Source organism: Lissotriton helveticus, chromosome 7, assembly GCF_964261635.1.
Source record: "Lissotriton helveticus chromosome 7, aLisHel1.1, whole genome shotgun sequence".
NCBI classification, from domain to species: domain Eukaryota; kingdom Metazoa; phylum Chordata; class Amphibia; order Caudata; family Salamandridae; genus Lissotriton; species Lissotriton helveticus.
The window spans coordinates 1,954,644,861-1,954,662,431 of record NC_136068.1 but is presented as its reverse complement, the minus strand read 5'-3'; the positions used below and the strand labels follow the sequence as shown (position 1 = coordinate 1,954,662,431).

Here is a 17,571-nt window from a genome sequence, read left to right as displayed (position 1 = left end):
GTGCCTTACACCTCTGAATGTATTGTTGATGCATCATGTGTTTTATTTCCCTACACCGCTGAATGTTAATGTATCATGTGTTTTGTTCTTACACCCCTACAGGTATTATGATATGTAGGTGGTTGTTTTCTCCCTAGTACAGGTGGTGCTAGTGAGGTCCTGTTACCAGTGATTACTGGTTGTGTGCTCTATTTTTATATTGTGTGCTACACTGATTTTTCTTTCTACAAGTGCTAAGTTCTAAAAGTGCTGATACCCCTGACAGTGGTCCAAGTGGCCCTGTCCTGTGCAATATCCCTTGTAAATTCCGCCCGTGCCTGTTGGCACAGTGTAACAAGATGTGTGTTTTATCTGATGTATATTTATTATAATACAAAGGCTATTTTTACATAACCTTGTGTGGAGTTTCCTTTGTGGTGGGCCTTTGGTTGTTGTTGCTGGGGTGCGTGCGCAAATACTTAACCTACATCGCCTCCAAGTTTAGCCTTGCTGCTCGCGCCACGTTACCTAGAGGGTGAGTAGGGGTTATCTTGGCGTGTAACTCCCTTGCCCTGACTTGGGAGTGGTGGTCTCTGACTGACTTTGGCGAAAGCCCTGGCCAGCCGGGGATCCCATTTCCAACAATACTCCCATGGATCAGCATCTTGTGGCCTGTTGTCATCCCCATCCCTCTCATCCGGTGAGTCAGAGGGTAGTGGTGGTGTTGAATTAGTGGGGGTAATGAGTAGGTGAAGGAGGTGGAATATACGGTGGTGATGGGTTTGTACCCATATTCCTTTTCTTTGGTGGTATGATGCTCATCCTGATCTGCCAATTTCCTTTTTTCAGGTAATTTGGCATAAGTATGTCCAATATCTGGGTGAAAGAACCATTTTTTTTTGTTTCGGATCAGGAGGTGGAACATTGGATCGAAAAACTTTTGTTGGAGTCTCTCTCTTTAGTTGTAATTTTTGGCGTCGAAAGTTTTAGCCCAGAACTCTTCGCCACCGAAGATTTAGGCTTGGACAAAGATGGAGGATGGACATGCTTGGTTTTCAGCACCAAGGATTTCGATTCAGTGCCGTTTGGGTGCCGACTCAATCCCGAACCGGAAGATTTATTTTGTGTTTTGGCACCAGGCCTGTGGGTGGGGTGCTCAAAACTCTCTGTGCCTACCTTGGCCTACAGGCAGGGGAAGGACCAAAGCCTTTTTAGGTTTTGGTTGTTGGGGCAAGGGAGTTTCTGTACTCACGGCACGTTGACCCGGTATTACTTGCTCCTCTTCTTCCATGTCGGAGTCGGCTTCAGACACGGAGACATGCTCTTCTTCCTCGGCTCCTAGAGCGTGTTCTTGGTCGGAATCTTCTCTGTTGCATTTCGTGACCCTGAGCCCGACCGACAAGGTACATCTCCTTTGGTCGAAACAATTGGCACGTGTCGCAGGCTTTCTCTTCGTGTTCCTGGGACAAACAGATTGCACACTTTGTGCAGGTCGCTGCGCAGAAAGTTGGTGTGACACCAGGGACAGAGCTTAAATAAAGCTCGTTCCATCAACTGCTAGCGAGCCTGGCACAGGTAGGCCCAACAGCCCTCTACGAGTTTTCCAATCGAAAATTCTTGGTTTGAAATGATACGAGGAGAATAGGAAATGCAATAGGGAAACAATACCGTTGAGGGTAGTGGATTGCACGAAGGGAACCAGAGAAACAGTGCCGAACCAGAGTGCAGCAATTCACATCCAAACCAGATGGCGAAAAAAAACAAAAAAAACAAAAAAACAATGGAGTCGATGCCCAGGCGCACTATCACCGAAAGGAGGAGTCACCTACCTCGTGACTGGAAAAGACTTCTTCGAACAAAAACAAAGGGCAAACATCCGGACCCAACATTTGACGGTGAGCTATGCACAGCATGTGATATACAGCTCACATGCCTCGAACATAATATTTTGTACAGCTGCAGCTAGCGCATCAATTGTGTTGCTATTACATTATATAACAAACCTTTTCCACTTTGCTGAATAACATGCTCTAGTGGTAGGTGTTCTTGCTTCTTTAAGAATGGTCAGATAATCTGGTGGTAGATATAGGTATCTGAACTCTGACTTCAGGAACCAGATCGCTAGGTTGAGCTCCTTGGGGTTTGGATGTCCAATTTTTCCATGGCTCTGTGTGAGAAGGTTGGAAGTGAGGTGCAGCTTTTGGTGTGGAACCACTGACAGTTCTAGTAGTGTGGTGAACCATGTTTGACGAGCCCATGTGTGAGCCACTAGAATCAGAAGAGTGAGGTCTGTCTGAGTTTCCGAATCAGAAAGGACAGGAGAGGGGGAGGTGGAAAAGCGTAAGCAAATATCCCTGACCAGCTCATCCATAGGGCATTGCTTTTGGATAGATGGTGTGGGAATCTGGAGGCGAAGATTGGACATTTTGAGTTCTCTGCTGTGGCGAAGAGGTCAATCTGTGGAAACCCCCATTTTTGGAAGTATGGAAGGAGAACCTGAAGGTTAAGTTCCCCTTTGTGTACGTGTCGTATCCTGCTGAGGTCAGCAAATTGGTTGTGCATGCCTAGAAGATATTCTGCCAGAAGATGAATTTAGCCCAATGCTAAATGGTCTGAGAGCTGCGGTCCAACTGCAGAGTGTGTCTCCCCGTTGATGTGGAGACTCTTTTGCTTGCTATCCCATAAACCGTGAATTGTTAGAGGCTGGAGATGGGCACCCCAACCTGTGAGAGATGCATCTGCTGTTATTACGACTTGTGGAATAAGGTCGATGAAGGGCTGCCCTTTTGTTTTGTGTGTTCCACCATTGCAGAGAGCGACCATCTACCAACACTAGATCTGTTAATTGACCCAGTGACTGATTCCACTGACGTGCTAAGCATTCCTATGGAGGATGCATGTGTAATCTTGCGTGAGGCACTATTGCACTGCAAGATGCCATCATTCCTAATTGTTGCATGAAATTCTTCACCGTTGGGTATTGGTTGTTTTGAAACTGTAGTAATAAAGTTAGAAATTTTGAATTGTGGCTGTACTGGGAGAGGCTAGATCTGTGCGAGTGTTTTACGTTATTCCCAGATATGGTTGCAGTTGTGAGGGTTGAAGATGGGACTTTTGTGCATTGACTGTAAATCCCAATTGATGGAGAAGGTTTATGATATTTTGAGTGTGTTGTAGACCAGCCGCGGTGCATCCATTCGGGCGTGGGGGCGTAGCCCCCCCGCCCGCAGCTCCCTGGTCTTTTGAACTTAAGTAAACTGAAAGACGACGCCAAGGGAGAACTGTCTGACAATCAATCATGTCAGTCAGCATGACGTCAGACCGCCCACCCCCTTCAGAGACTGAAGGGGGTGGGCGGTCTGGCGTCATGAGTGGGGACGGAGGGCGAATTTTCGCACCGTGCCCACTCATGCACACTTGTGTTTTTCCTTGTTTGCGCATGCCCATTAGGAGCCCGTCGGTCTCCTAATGGGCGTGCTGCGGGCGAAAATTAGCCGTGCCCTTTGCATGCCTGGCGCTGCTGGCAGCGCCAGGATTAGCTGGGAGAGGCTGCTACTCCACTCCAGGCCCGTTCGTGAACAAGGCGCCAAGGGGAGCAGCAGAGGTGGCGTGAACCGGCTGAGGTAAGTTTTGTCCTTTGTATATATTATATTTAACTCCCTTCAGGCTGCCACCCACCCCCGCGCAAACACCAACCCTTCCCCCCCCCACCCCCGGCGAGCCGCGACTGTAAATATTCCCGTCTGGGGTCAGACCCAGCACACTCCCTCTTTCGCAGCCCCCACTCAGTTTTCTTTTGATATAAATGTTGTAAGCTTGTGAGAACGAAGGGTCTTCGCGGGGGCGAAATCTTTTTTTGCAGTATGCGGCATGAATTGGTTTCAGAGGAGGTCTCGTGTGGGAAGAGTACTGCTTTAACGTTTACGATCTAGTCTAGCACCTAGGGAATAGTCACAAAGTCTTAGATTTGCTCTGTTTGTCAAAGGATATCGCATGAACACAGAACACACAGCATTCCTGAGACTCAAAAGGGAATAAGTGCATAATGAATGCTGGTTGTTAAATGCATTATTTCAGTAGCATTTTAAGAAGACTCTACACAGCATACTCTGCACATTACATAACAAACAAGCATTTACAATGCAATGGTCTCGCCTTTGCAAAAGTTGGAGCTATTGGCACTGTAAATGACAATTTGTATTTATGTGTTGGTTTTGAAAACAAAAATAAATGGCAGTCATTTACAATGGCAGTAGCTTACTCTCTCGCAAATGCGAGACCTATTGCATTTGCACACGCGCGCCCCGCACACGCCCCCCCACAGGCGCATGCGAGCCGCCCCCCACAGGCGCATGCGAGCCACACGCAGCCACGTGCGCGAGTCACACACGCGAGCCACAGCCAGCCACACACACAGACACACACACACACACAGACATAGACACACACATAGACACACACAGACACAGACACACAGACACAGACACATACACAGACACACACACACACAGACACACAGACAGACACACACACAGACACACAGACAGACACACAGACAGACACACAGAGACACACACACACAGACACACACACACAGACACACACACACATACATAGACACAGACAGACACACACATAGAAACACACACGATATAATTTATAGTTGCATGTCGGCCAATGGTGGATTTTCTCAAAACACTACCAGCAAAACTCCTAGCATATAAAGAGGTTGCGAAGAGCCGACGGGTGCCAGATGTTTTTTTTTTTAACCGTGCAGGCTCCGAAGCAAGCACACGGACATCAATGCAAATGATTTCCTAAATACACTGTTTTTGTTTTTTTACATACCCCAAAAGCAAGCAGTACATTCGAAAGCGTGGCGAAACAAGTTCAAGTGATTATTTGGCAGCACACTCATTTTACATGTGTACTTTATCACAAAACATTAACTGTTTTTCGAAGGCGCAGTCACCAAACCCTTCACCGAGGCTCACTGCTTATACTCCGCCCGGCGTCCACGCTAGTTGATGTCATGCCTCTGAAGTCACAAGCAGCGCATGACTTTCTGCTGGCATAAAAGATTCCTCATCTTCTTTATGGGGCCATCTGGACCCATAAAAAAAGATAAGAAACCTTTTACGCCAGCAGTAAGTCAAGGAACCCCGTCTGAAAAGAACGGGGCCTACAAAGAAAGATCACTAGGACCATTACTCCAATGGCTGGCCACCGTTTTGCATGAACGGTGACACCAGCCAATGGAGAAGAGGGGAGGGGCTTAACCTCGCTAGTAGAAAATACCCTCCCTCGGCGTTTCCCAAACTGTGGTCCGCGGACCACCAGGGGTCCGTGAGACATTTCCAGGGGGTCCGCACGACTCGAGTGCCTGTCATCGTAGTGAAAAATGAAACGCCCATGCGTCCTTACAGCACACAAGAGCTGTGAATGTTGATGCAGGTTCGGCAAGCCCACAACAATACAATCGGGAGGCAGGGGCAGCGAGTGGGCAGTCAGGGGGGCGGGGCTGCAGGGGGGCACAGCGGCTGGGGAAACGAGTGGCACAGAAGGCAGAAAGGCACAAAAATCACGTGGGACAGAGGGCAGAAGGGCACAAAAACGAGGGAAAAACTAGTGGGCAGAGGCCAGAAATGCACAAAAAAGGAGTGGAACAGAGGGCAGAAGGGCACAAAAACGAGGGAAAAACGAGTGGAACAGAGGGCAGAAAGGCACAAAAAACGAGGGAACATTGAATGGGACAAAAAACGCGTGGGAGAGGGCAGATGGGCACAAAACCCAGGGAAAAACAAGTGGAACAGAGGGCAAAAGGGCACAAAAAACGAGTGGAACAGAGGGCAAAAGGGCACAAAAAAGTGGAACAGAGGGCAGAAGGGCACAAAAACCAGGGAAAAGCGAGTGGAACAGAGGGCAGAAAGGCACAAAAACGAGGGAAAAACGATTGGCACAGAGGGCAGACAGGCACAAAAAACAAGTGGCACAGAGGCAAAATACAGAATACAGGGGCAGCTAAGAACAGAAGGCAGACCGGGCAGAGAGGCACAGGGGCAGCGAGGGGAACAAAAGGGAAAACCAGGCAGAGACACGGGGCAGCCAGGGGTACAGAAGGAAAGACCGGGCAGAGAGAGCAAGGGGACTGCGAGGGGAACAGAGGGGAAAAATAAGGGGACCGGACCACATACAGGTAGCGGGGGAAGACAGACAACAGTAGTCACAAACAAAACAATGAAAATACAGGCAATACAATAAAAGCAATAAAGCGTTGAAAGGTACATGTGTATAGGTTACCGTTACTTGGCAGGCAGGTAAAAATAGATGCAGTCAGGATCAGCAGTAGGATTTTCGTGCTGCTGTCTAATTGCTCACTTTCCACAAGCCCCTGGGTGAATTGTGTGCGCTGTCAAGCTTTCATATTCAGGCATATCAAGCTCTTATTCTGTGTAGCCTTTGCAGTTTGTTGTTGGTAAGGGACGGGGCAGTGGGCATCCTAACCAGAGAGGGTCATGTCAGGTGCCACGCGAGGCCTCTCTGAAATATGCCTTAACTGCACTGCTCACCCCTTGGTGGTAAAATGCTGTTCTGCGGTCTGTGACTAAAGATTATGTCTAACAGGGGTTTATGGTAATTGGCATAGCATTGTTCCATGATCTCGCTGAAACAATATGCCTTCTGTGCAGATACCTTCCTGCCATCTCTTGCACTTCCATGATGAACTCCTAATATAGACCTTGAATTTGCTCTGTACACTGGAATCATGGCTTTGTGCACTATCTTGTTAGAATTTTCACAATATTCGTCGCTCCTTGGGGCACGTCTATTATAAAATGCTTCATAATTGTATAATATTTTAGACCTTAAACTGTGAATAGGTAAAAGTGCTACTAATTTACAAACATTCAACCTGTTGCTGTAAGGAAGGGCCACCACTCCAAGGCTCTGGAATGAGAATGTAGAGGTGCTGCTATGGCTGAGAGCAGGAGACTTGTACCACTAAATAATGCACTACTGTATGCATACATGTCCATGCCAATAGACCCGATTCAGGCTGTCTCCCTCTTGAAATTACCTCTGCTTCAAAAGGTGTTTTTAAAAAGAAATTTAAATTTTACAAATTGCTTGGGTGTCCCCGGCTTCCAGTAGTGATTCAGTGGGGGTCCTCAGGAGTTAAAAGTTTGGGAACCACTGCCCTACCCCATTAAATCTCGCCAGCTCGACTGCGCATGTGCGCAGTCTTGCGAAGGCAGAGACCTAAAAAGCATCAAAGGCACCCATGGGTAAATGCAGTCTCAACAATCATTCTCGAAATTGCTGGAAGAATAGTGCTCCATCTTTCTTTCTTCTTGTTGTCCAAGTTCTTTCAAGTGTACTTGACAAAAAACTATTGCCTGTACTCTTTTCAACATCTTCAACAATGTAATCCCCCTACAAAAAATTGTTCCTCCACTAGCACAACATGTTGCATTAATGTGCACTGATACTTAGCATTCAGCATCTCAGGACGTGCATCGAGGTACAGTGATATTCATTTTGTTAAATTGATCTTGTGCATCTCCCTCAAATGTGCCAAAAGAGCACAGAGTTGCAGTCACGACCACCTGGAGAAGACTCCCCTCTGTTTTGATCTCACGATTCAGAGCCTCTTTATACACTAGATTAGGACAAATAAAGCACACCCCAACATCCGCCAGGGAGCAGTCCCCCACTCACCCGTAAGCTTCTAAATGTAGCCTCTTCTTTCTGTTTGGGTTCCTGGAGGTCTTGTACCTCTGTTCTCATAAGCTGCAGCCACTCCTGGAGGTCAGCCTGCTTGGAGAGAAGTCCGTGAATTAGACGTGCACAAGAACCCGTTTCACGTATCGCCAAATTCATGCTTCACACAAGGAATATCAACTGTGCCATAAATCTGAAGGCAAGGTTCTTTGACACACCTCGAGGTGTTGTAATAGTCAATGGAGGAGCTGGAATTTCCATACTAGTGGAGTCTTGACTGCATCTTCAAAAGGAGGTTTTGTACAATCAAGGAAGTTTAATGGAGAAGGAATTGTGGGGATAGAAGGAGTCGAAAAACAGCCACTGGTAAATATACATGGAAGAAACCTGAAAGATAAACATAGCCCTACAATTGTGTACATTACTACACACTCCAAACAAGAGCAACCCTGTCGAAACCTGCCCACCGTCAATGACATCTTGCATTGGAGCTATCAAGTTCCAGATTATGCCCTCCTACGGATATAGATATATATTCACTAAAAAAACACAGGTTTCAGGGACATTATAGTTAGTTGCACAACTCATAAAACCAGAAAAATGTGCCTGTTATAGTTAGTTTAGCTAACTATAATTCGCGCCCCAGCAATGCACTGGTGAGGTCACATATTACATCACTCATGACATGGTCAGTGACATCACTGAATGACATCATCCAGTGAATGTGCGTTTCTGTAAAGTTTAATATATATATATATATATATTCAAGGTGTATTGAAGACTGAATACATTTACAAGTGCCTAAAGGAATTATTTCGTAGGTGCGTGACTGACTGTATAAGTGAGTGATTGAACATATCTTACTGAATGCATCGGTTAGTGACTAAACTGTGTGAGCGTCTGTATTAGTCTCTCCATTGGTGTGTGAGCAACTGCATGAGTTGCTGAATTGGTACATGAGTGTCTATATGGGTTATTGATTTGTTGCTTGAGTATCTGTATGGGTCCCTGCGTGTGTTGTATGAGTCTCTGCATAGATGTCTGAGTGGGTGATTCACTGGTTGGATGGATTAAAAAGTGCATCTGGGAAGGGCTGTATGGGTGAGTTAGTGTGTCTGTGGGTGTGTTGGGAAGTGAATAAATGTCTCAGTGGTATATCTGACTAAATACATATGTTTCAGGCCACTATATGTCAATGTTTGAGTATATAAATGAGTATGCGTGAGACTAAGTTATTTGAAGAGTGGGTGTTTAAATAAGTGTCTGCTTCTATCAGTGATTGTATAAGACAGTAAGTATGTGTTCGTATCTGTATAAATAAGTGATGTGGTATGTCTAAAAATAAGGAAGTTAGTGTGTGAATAACTATACATGATTAAATGGGTATTTGATGGATTCTTTGCGTTACTGACTAGGTGTGAGTAACTATGGATGAGTGGCAGAGTGTGACTGGATGTATAGATATATGAGTGCATATTATAGTCCTGTATTGATGAGTAACTACAAGTATAAGTGACTGCTCTAAATTGTGAACCCTACTGCCTGTCGTCTTCGAAAGGGATCCATGAGGTGTACACCATCCTGAAATCATCACTACAGCTGAATTGTGAGCACTGCTGTCCGTAGTGTTTGTTCACACAACAAGGACAACAGGTGAGCAGAGCGGCCTGGGTGCACAGGGCCTCCAATTGAGTATGGTGCAGCGGTGGGGGTAGGAAGCATCAGTCTGGCTGCGTAGGTTTTCAGACACTGAATTGATTGGCTCAAGCTGGGCGGAGCGGGAGCACACCTCGCGATGATGCCCTGGGCATTCGGACGCTTTCCATCGTGGTATCAAGACACCGTCCCAGACTGTACAAACGTACCCCGTACTCTGAGCTTGCACCGATACGTCGTGGGACACATCGGTGGTGACAGGTGAGCAGTGAAACCTCGGTGTGCAGGAGCTACAATTGAGCACAGTGCTCAAGAAGGGGTTGGGGTGCAGCACCCTGGGTGCACAGGTACATGCAAGCGATTTTCCCATAGCTAATAATGCAGGGCCATATTATCAAAGAACGGCGATAACATTATCGCCACTTTAGCGGCAGCAAACTGCCGCTAAATCGGTGATAAGGGGTTGATAATATGCCCTTGTGAATTTCCATTGAAGCCCAGGTTCACACCAGAACCTCGGCTTAATTCACAAGGGCATACTATCAAGCCCCTTATTGCCGCTTTAGCGGCAGTTTCCGGACGCTAAAGCGGCGATAATGGTATCGCATTTCCTTGATAATATGGCCCCTAATCTCTGGCTTCATATGTTTCATTTTAAGGGCTTGCTGGACCACACTCTCTCATGGACCCCAGCGTCCTAGACTAACGGGACAGTAAACACTGAGGGCGGGGAGCAGTAGGCCGACGCTCTGTCTCCTCCTCCCCTTCTCCCTTCCACCCACTCCCCCTCCCTCCCATTCTCACTATCGTCCTTTCATTCGGACTACCTTTCTTTGCCTCTTCCACATAACACATACTTCAGTTTCACTTTTTTCTTGCAGGTTTTCTACGCTGCTTCCACTGGAGTCCAACCCACGTTTTTAGGTCGAGGACCGAAGTCGGAGATTTAATGTCTTTCAGTAGGGTGCTTAAACCCGCCTCTCTCCTCGTATCTCCTACATTGGCTGGCTTCCTAAACGGAGGCCAGCCATTGGAGGAGAGAGGCGTCCCTCGAAAGAAGCTCCGTCTCTTTCGGATTCGGGGGCGTGTTCGTGCTGTTCTTTTCACTTTTTAGCCACGCCCCTTTTTAGAACGCCGAACACGCCCCCGAATCCGAAATTTGCAGCGCTTTGCAGCCGCCATTTTTTTTTTTCGGTGAACGCTGGCACGAGTGGATCCTGCTGCCTCTCCAGAGTCTCTGCGTCTGCCGGTGAGGATCGTCTAGTTTTTTGGGTTGTTTTCTATAACAGCCCCGCTGCCATTGCAGGTGAGTTACACCCCTCATTGTCTGCGTTTTCCATCCTCCCGCCCTCCTCCCATTGTCAGCGATCCATTTGTTCCCGCCTCCTCCCTGTTGTCCATGTTCTCTATCCTCCCCTTCCCGTTGTTGTGCCTTGTTTATCCCCCGCCCTCCCTCCCGTTGTCCGTGCCTTCTCCCTCCCTCCCGCCCACTGTCCGTGCCTCCCCTCGCAAATGCCAGGGACCCACTCCACCCCTGCCTCATGCTAGCCATTGCCACTCAGCGCTGAGGTAAAACACGCACACATCGTAGGCACAGCAGGCGAGTACCGGTGCATGGAGGGGCTGCGGGGCTGAGCACACCCTGTGGTCCGAGCTGGCTTCCCTGAGCCTCAGTGTGTGTGTGTGGCCCTCTGCCCGCGTGTGTGGCCCTGTGTGTGTGTGTGGCTCTCTGCACGCGTGTGGGGGGCTCTGGGTACGTGTGGCTCTCTGTGTGCGTGTGGCTCTCTGTGTGCGGGGGGGCTCTGTGTGTGTGGGGGGGGCTCTGTGTGTGTGGGGGGGGGCTCTGTGTGTGGGGGGGGGCTCTGTGTGTGGGGGGGGGCTCTGTGTGTGGGGGGCTCTGTGTGTGGGGGGGGCTCTGTGTGTGGGGGGGGCTCTGTGTGTGGGGGTGGGCTCTGTGTGTGGGGGGGGCTCTGTGTGTGGGGGGGGCTCTGTGTGTGGGGGGGGCTCTGTGTGTGGGGGGGGCTCTGTGTGTGGGGGGGGCTCTGTGTGTGTGGGGGGGGCTCTGTGTGTGTGGGGGGGCTCTGTGTGTGTGGGGGGCTCTGTGTGTGGGGGGGCTCTGTGTGTGGGGGGGGGGCTCTGTGTGTGTGGGGGGCTCTGTGTGTGTGGGGGGGCTCTGTGTGTGGGGGGGCTCTGTGTGTGGGGGGGCTCTGTGTGTGGGGGGGCTCTGTGTGTGGGGGGGGCTCTGTGTGTGGGGGGCTCTGTGTGTGTGGGGGGGCTCTGTGTGTGTGGGGGGGGCTCTGTGTGTGTGGGGGGGCTCTGTGTGTGTCAGGCTCTGTGTGTCGGGCTCTGTGTGTCGGGCTGTGTGTGTGTGTGGGGGGCTCTGTGTGTGGGGGGCTCTGTGTGTGTGGGGGGCTCTGTGTGTGTGTCGGGCTCTGTGTGTCAGGCTCTGTGTGTCGGGCTCTGTGTGTGTGTGGGGGGCTCTGTGTGTGGGGGGGGCTCTGTGTGTGTGTCGGGCTCTGTGTGTCAGGCTCTGTGTGTCGGGCTCTGTGTGTGTGTGGGGGGCTCTGTGTGTGGGGGGCTCTGTGTGTGTGGGGGGCTCTGTGTGTGGGGGGGCTCTGTGTGTGTGGGGGGCTCTGTGTGTGTGGGGGGCTCTGTGTGTGTGGGGGGCTCTGTGTGTGTGGGGGGCTCTGTGTGTGGGGGGCTCTGTGTGTGTGGGGGGCTCTGTGTGGGGGGGGCTCTGTGTGGGGGGGGCTCTGTGTGTGTGTGGGGCTCTGTGTGTGTGTGGGGCTCTGTGTGTGTGTGGGGCTCTGTGTGGGTGGCTTTGTGTGTGGCTCTTGGGTGTAAATGCAATAGGGCATGCATTTGCGAGCGATTAACATATTGGCATTGTAAATGACAATGCCATTTATTTAACGATTAAGCTATTGGCAATGTAAATGACAATGCCATGTATTTAAGATTTAAAAAAATATATATATAGGAGCTATGCCAATAGCTCTACCTTTAATAATGCCGAGACCATTGTATTGTAAATGCTTGTTTATATTATACTGTTTGTTCTATTAAACTTTCGTTTCTATTTGTGTTTTAATAAAGGTTACTTTTTTTGAAATAAATAACTGTGTATAGGTCTTTATTTTCTGACAACACTGGTCTATAGTTTATTGTGAAAATCATCTGTTTATAGGAGATTATGAGGGCAAACCTTTGTAATATTACAATCTAACTGACTATTACACAAATGAAGCCTGGGTAATTCTACAACTGCAAGAGGTCTATGAGTGTATCACTTTATAACACCATGAGTACTGCCCGTGCGATTACAGAACCAATAAGGCACTGCCTAGGACCACCAAGGCTTCAGGGACTGCATTTGTTAGTATAAACGCATACTAACACTACTTACACACGTGTAGTACAGCTACCAGAATGTAGTGAAGAAGGAGAGGAAGCGCAAAATCTAAAAATATAAATCCTACCAGAAGTTGGATGACATAGTTCAATGAGCTGACGACCCTGGCATGAGTAGAAACATCTACACGAAGAAAACAGGTCTTCAGCACAACACAAGCAATTATGAAATATTGGCGAGTGCTGCCTTCTTTTTACCTTCTCCCGCTCGTCGCCAAATTTAAGTAGTGAAGAGGCAGACAGCAGTGGATCCAATAAGTAGATTTATTACAGGAAAACAAGACACCTGAAACAGCCACCAACAGGAGCAGACAGCACGGCAACCGTCTTCTCCAGCACCGTGTACAAACTCCGCAAGTTTCCCCTCATGACCGTCCTACATTCTAACATTACATACTTAGATTCTAGTAGAATTACCTACTAACATTCTAATATGACTTACATTGGAATACTACAGAGCACATGACTTTACAGCAATGAGCTCATGGTTTCATCCACGAGTCTTGACACCGGTAGGGGTGAGTAGTTTGCTTCCCGCTCCTTGTATTGTATAAACGCAAACACTACTTCCACAGCTATGCTACAGCGCCCAGAGCACATCACTTTACAGCAATGAGCTCACAATTTAGGCTCACGGTTTAATCACAGAGACTTCACACTAGTAGGGGTGAGTAGTTCGCTTCCCACTACCTATATACTATAAACGCATACTAACACTACTTACACACTTATACTACAGCGGCTAGTATCCTACAGCGCCCAGAGCCCATCAATTTACAACCCTTGTACCTGCGCCCTTTGATGTTACCTCTTCTTTCCACCATGATGAAGAGGGCGTTTATTTCATGTGCGTTTATGTTCTTGTGGTATCCTTATTATGGTTAAATGTAGGCTGTAGAATTTTCTGTGTGTGTTCTATGATTCTGTGTTCTTTGTGGAGTCAGTTGGAGGCTGACTGGGGAAGCTGGCAGACCTATGTGGTTAAGCTGTCTTTCTATCCTCAGGAAATAAATCTACAACTGGAACCTTTTATTGAAGAGTGTCTACTTTCTTCACAACAGTTCTTTCTTCTGCCTTTCTGCTTCTGCCATCTTCTGTTTTATCTTCATCTTTTCAGTTGGGGGAGGTGTGTTACATCCTGCTCTTCCTCCCTCTTTGTCCCTACTTAGTGTTAGTGTCTGCTTATCTATGTCATGTCTCTGATGTCATCCATGATTATGCCGGTTGCTGTTAAAGGGATTTATCAGTTACCTGGAGGCTGAGCAGGAGGTTATCTGCTCCCGGTGGGGTTTCTTACCAGATTACATTTCTACTTGAATGCAGCACTTGACCATCTAATCACAAGAATAAATATACTACATGAACATTACGACGAGGAGTTGCCCTCTTTATTTCGATATTTCTCAAAGACTACTGAACGGATTTACACCAAATAAATTTAAAAAAGTGTGCTTTCTAGACCAAAACCCTTCTCCCTGCCAAATATGCGGTAATTCCGTTCACCCGTTCGACCTGTAGCCTTGTCTAAAGTTTCCTATGGAAATGAACATGGAGAAAACACGTTTCGAGACCCCCTTTTATCTCAGCCCCCCTTGACAAATCACCCCTAAACTTTCGACATAGGAGCTGATATGAGCAAATAATTGGGATTTGAAGATTCATCAAACAACGCCAAAGTTATAAGCAATACAAAAAATGTTCTTCCTATGGAAACTCTGTCCTAACTCTATAACTACCTACTGGCAACCGCCAGTAGGTAATAAAAAACAAATTAGAATAGTTCCTTGATTCTTTTACGTTTCAAAACTTCTCTATTACTGTGTTTCTAATTTTCCATATAAACCGTTTTTTTTTTAGCTCCCGCCTATCCCATTCCGCAAGGAATGGATAGGGGAGAATTATAGGGTTGGATCATGAAAGCTAAACCAGGCGGCGGATTTCGACGAGTGCATGTGTCCGTGCAAGAGCTTCCATCAGCCTGCCTCGCATCATTGCCACCAGCAGCTTCACTTCGATCCGCTCCGCTCCGCTCCGCTCTGCCCCTACTGCACGCACTTTCCATCCACCTGCCTCGCGCGTCCACATCAAAGCCACCTGTTGCTTCCCCCAGGGTGCTCGGCCTCACTTCTCCTCCCCCTCCTAATTACATCCCTGCTGTTCACACTTCTTTCACAGCCGCGAGGCCATGCTTCAATGGGATCCGCTCCCCCGCCCCAGAGATCCCTTTGTTACTTGCAGTTACAATGCTAATATAGTTCAGTGAGCTATGAACTGTTATCAAACCACTGCATACAAACTGCTTGGTAGAAGTTAGAACATTATGTCATTTTCCCCCAGAGCTTCCTTATCCTACTGTGGTTAAAAAGGGTTTGTTTGGGTACAAATACATTATTATTAGTATAGTCAAGCCCAATCACTGTGGTACATTTCAAATTCTTAGTTTGTACTTCTGCAGACCAGACACAAGTGGCGTAATACAGTCCCCTACAGCGCATTGGGGCCCCTAGCCCTTCAAATGGCCCTCACTCGTTACAATTATAGACTGTCCCATTACCAACTAAGCTCAGAACCCTGCCATCTCAGCATACACCCCACAGGCGCTTGCGCCATCAGCCCCCCCCCGCTTAAACGTATCACTCTCTGACCACAGTCCCTGGCTTCGCAACGCTAGTTAATGGAAGCTGCTGCTATGATGCAGGGACATGTCCAGATCTTTATCTGCCTCAGCAAGCACTGCTCCGTAGAGTGCCATGAGGGCGCTACAAACTCTGGCTTTTTTTACAATTATAGACTGTCCCATTACCACCTAAGCTCAGAGCCCTGCCGCATCAGCATACACCCCGCAGGCGCTTGTTTTACAATTATAGACTGTCCCATTACCACCCTGTGTTCTTGCAGCAAGGTCGGAAACCCTTTAGTGTTTATAGTTCAAAAAATGCAGACACCCCGGCTTGGTAGCATTTACATTCAAATGCTACCCTAAGAAGGGATGTATGATGTTACAACGCAAGCTATTACAACGCCTGCCTTTACAACGCGGTTTTTACATCGCATACCATTACAACGCATATTGCTTTTAGGCGCTGGATAGTGATTTATTTAATTTACTATTCCAACTCCAGTCCCCGTAAATAGTAGGGAAGGTGTTGGATAGTAAATTAAATATATTCCCTTTCCTAGAGCGGCCCCCAGCGCAATGCGTTGTAATGGTTTGCGTTGTAATGACCGCGTTGTAAAAGTTTCATTGTAACGGTTGTTCACCCTAAGAAGTGTTAGAAGGAAACAGACGAGGCGCCATTGTGGCAGAAGGCAGATAGAGCCATCCTCTTTACCACTGTGTTGTTGAAGTCCTGTAATTTTGGCATATGGGTGAACGCCTGCTAAATGGACAACTCAAAAATGGAGGCATTCAAAATCTAACAAAAATTGTAAGGGGATTTTTTTTGGGGTAACATGCACACGGATATGATTTCATTTGTGTTTTGGTTTTACTGTGACTGTTTTAACATCGCTTTTTTATTATTACCTTGTGCTCTCTCTGGTGGTCTTGGATTGTTCGTATTATTGCCTCGTTTTTTTTTCACCTTTTATTGCTATTTGTGTTATATTGCTCTTTACGGCCTAATTAACTATAAATGTAGCGCTATTGGGTCAGTTTTTGTATTTGTTGATGCACAGGACAAAGACAAATGCTTGTAACTAAGACAAATTCCAAACATAGACCTGCATGAGTGAATAGAAAAGGTAATATTTCCAAGCGCACTCCACACGCAACCTGGTTTTGTTTGCTTGTTTTCAGATAAAAGTCCAAGGTAATATTAGCAGTGTGCTCCCACTTTGGATTCAAAGCTTTCTACAACAATAGCACTCTCCTTAATCTCAGCATTAATCAGGGCAACCACAGCCTTAATCAGGGCCACCACAGCATCACTCAGGGTCAAAAACTGCACCACTCAGGGTCACCACAGCATTACTCAGGGTCATAAAAGGCATCACTCGGCGCCACCACAGCTTCACTCTCCAGTGATAATACACCTGATGTTTCTCATGATTCGAATCCTAGGAGTGTGAATGAAGATTCAGTAATTTCAGATATTATTTCTCCACCTGAATGTACTTTGCAAGTAAAAGAAAATTTGCAAGCTTTACCTAGTACAGCTAAGGTTGTTCCTGATGAATGCATTGTTAAGACTTCAAGTGGAAGAATTGTTAAAAAAAAACTAAATGTTTGATTGTACTTAGTTAAAAAAGAAAAACTCATAGTTTATATTAATTATTATTTATTTTGTTTTGCTTTAAGAAGGGGGTTGTGTAGTATGTCACTTTAAGATACAAGTCTAAGTACAGTTATGTTCTAGAAGTGTGCACTTGTGTAATATTCCTTTGGTAGCAATTACATGAAGAGAACTCCTCACTGCTGTACACCTAATTCTCCAGTGCTGGGGGTTTAAATAAAGAACCAACTATTCAGAAGATTTCCGGTGATTCGTTTGATGTGTGTTTGAGTGTCTGCCATTTATTGCAGTATTATCCTTCTACCTGTGTTTGGTTCTCTTTTGTAACTTGCACACGTCACTTTTCTCTTGTAACACACGGTTTGCTACCTCTCACTTTTGTTTGCTTTCGATACTGGGACCTAGGGGCTGCACACCTCACACAGGAGCATGTTGTGGGACCCCTTCACCCAGACCCTGGGGCCCCTCCCACACACCCTGGGGCCCCCCTCACAGACCCCAGGGAGCCCCCCCTCTCACAGACCCCAGGGACCCCCCCCTCTCACAGACCCCAGGGACCCCCCCCTCT

The 17,571-nt window shown here is 47.3% G+C and overlaps 1 protein-coding gene across 1 annotated transcript in view; it reads right to left on the bottom strand.

Moving 5' to 3' along the window:
* The window catches only part of LOC144770977 (E3 ubiquitin-protein ligase TRIM39-like), a 159,363-nt gene that overhangs the window by 120,447 nt on the left and 21,345 nt on the right, over positions 1-17,571 (bottom strand). The window contains exon 2 of the mRNA XM_078655843.1: positions 7,699-7,794. Coding sequence (XP_078511969.1) covers positions 7,699-7,794 — 96 coding nt within the window. The remainder of the gene's footprint in view (positions 1-7,698; positions 7,795-17,571) is intronic.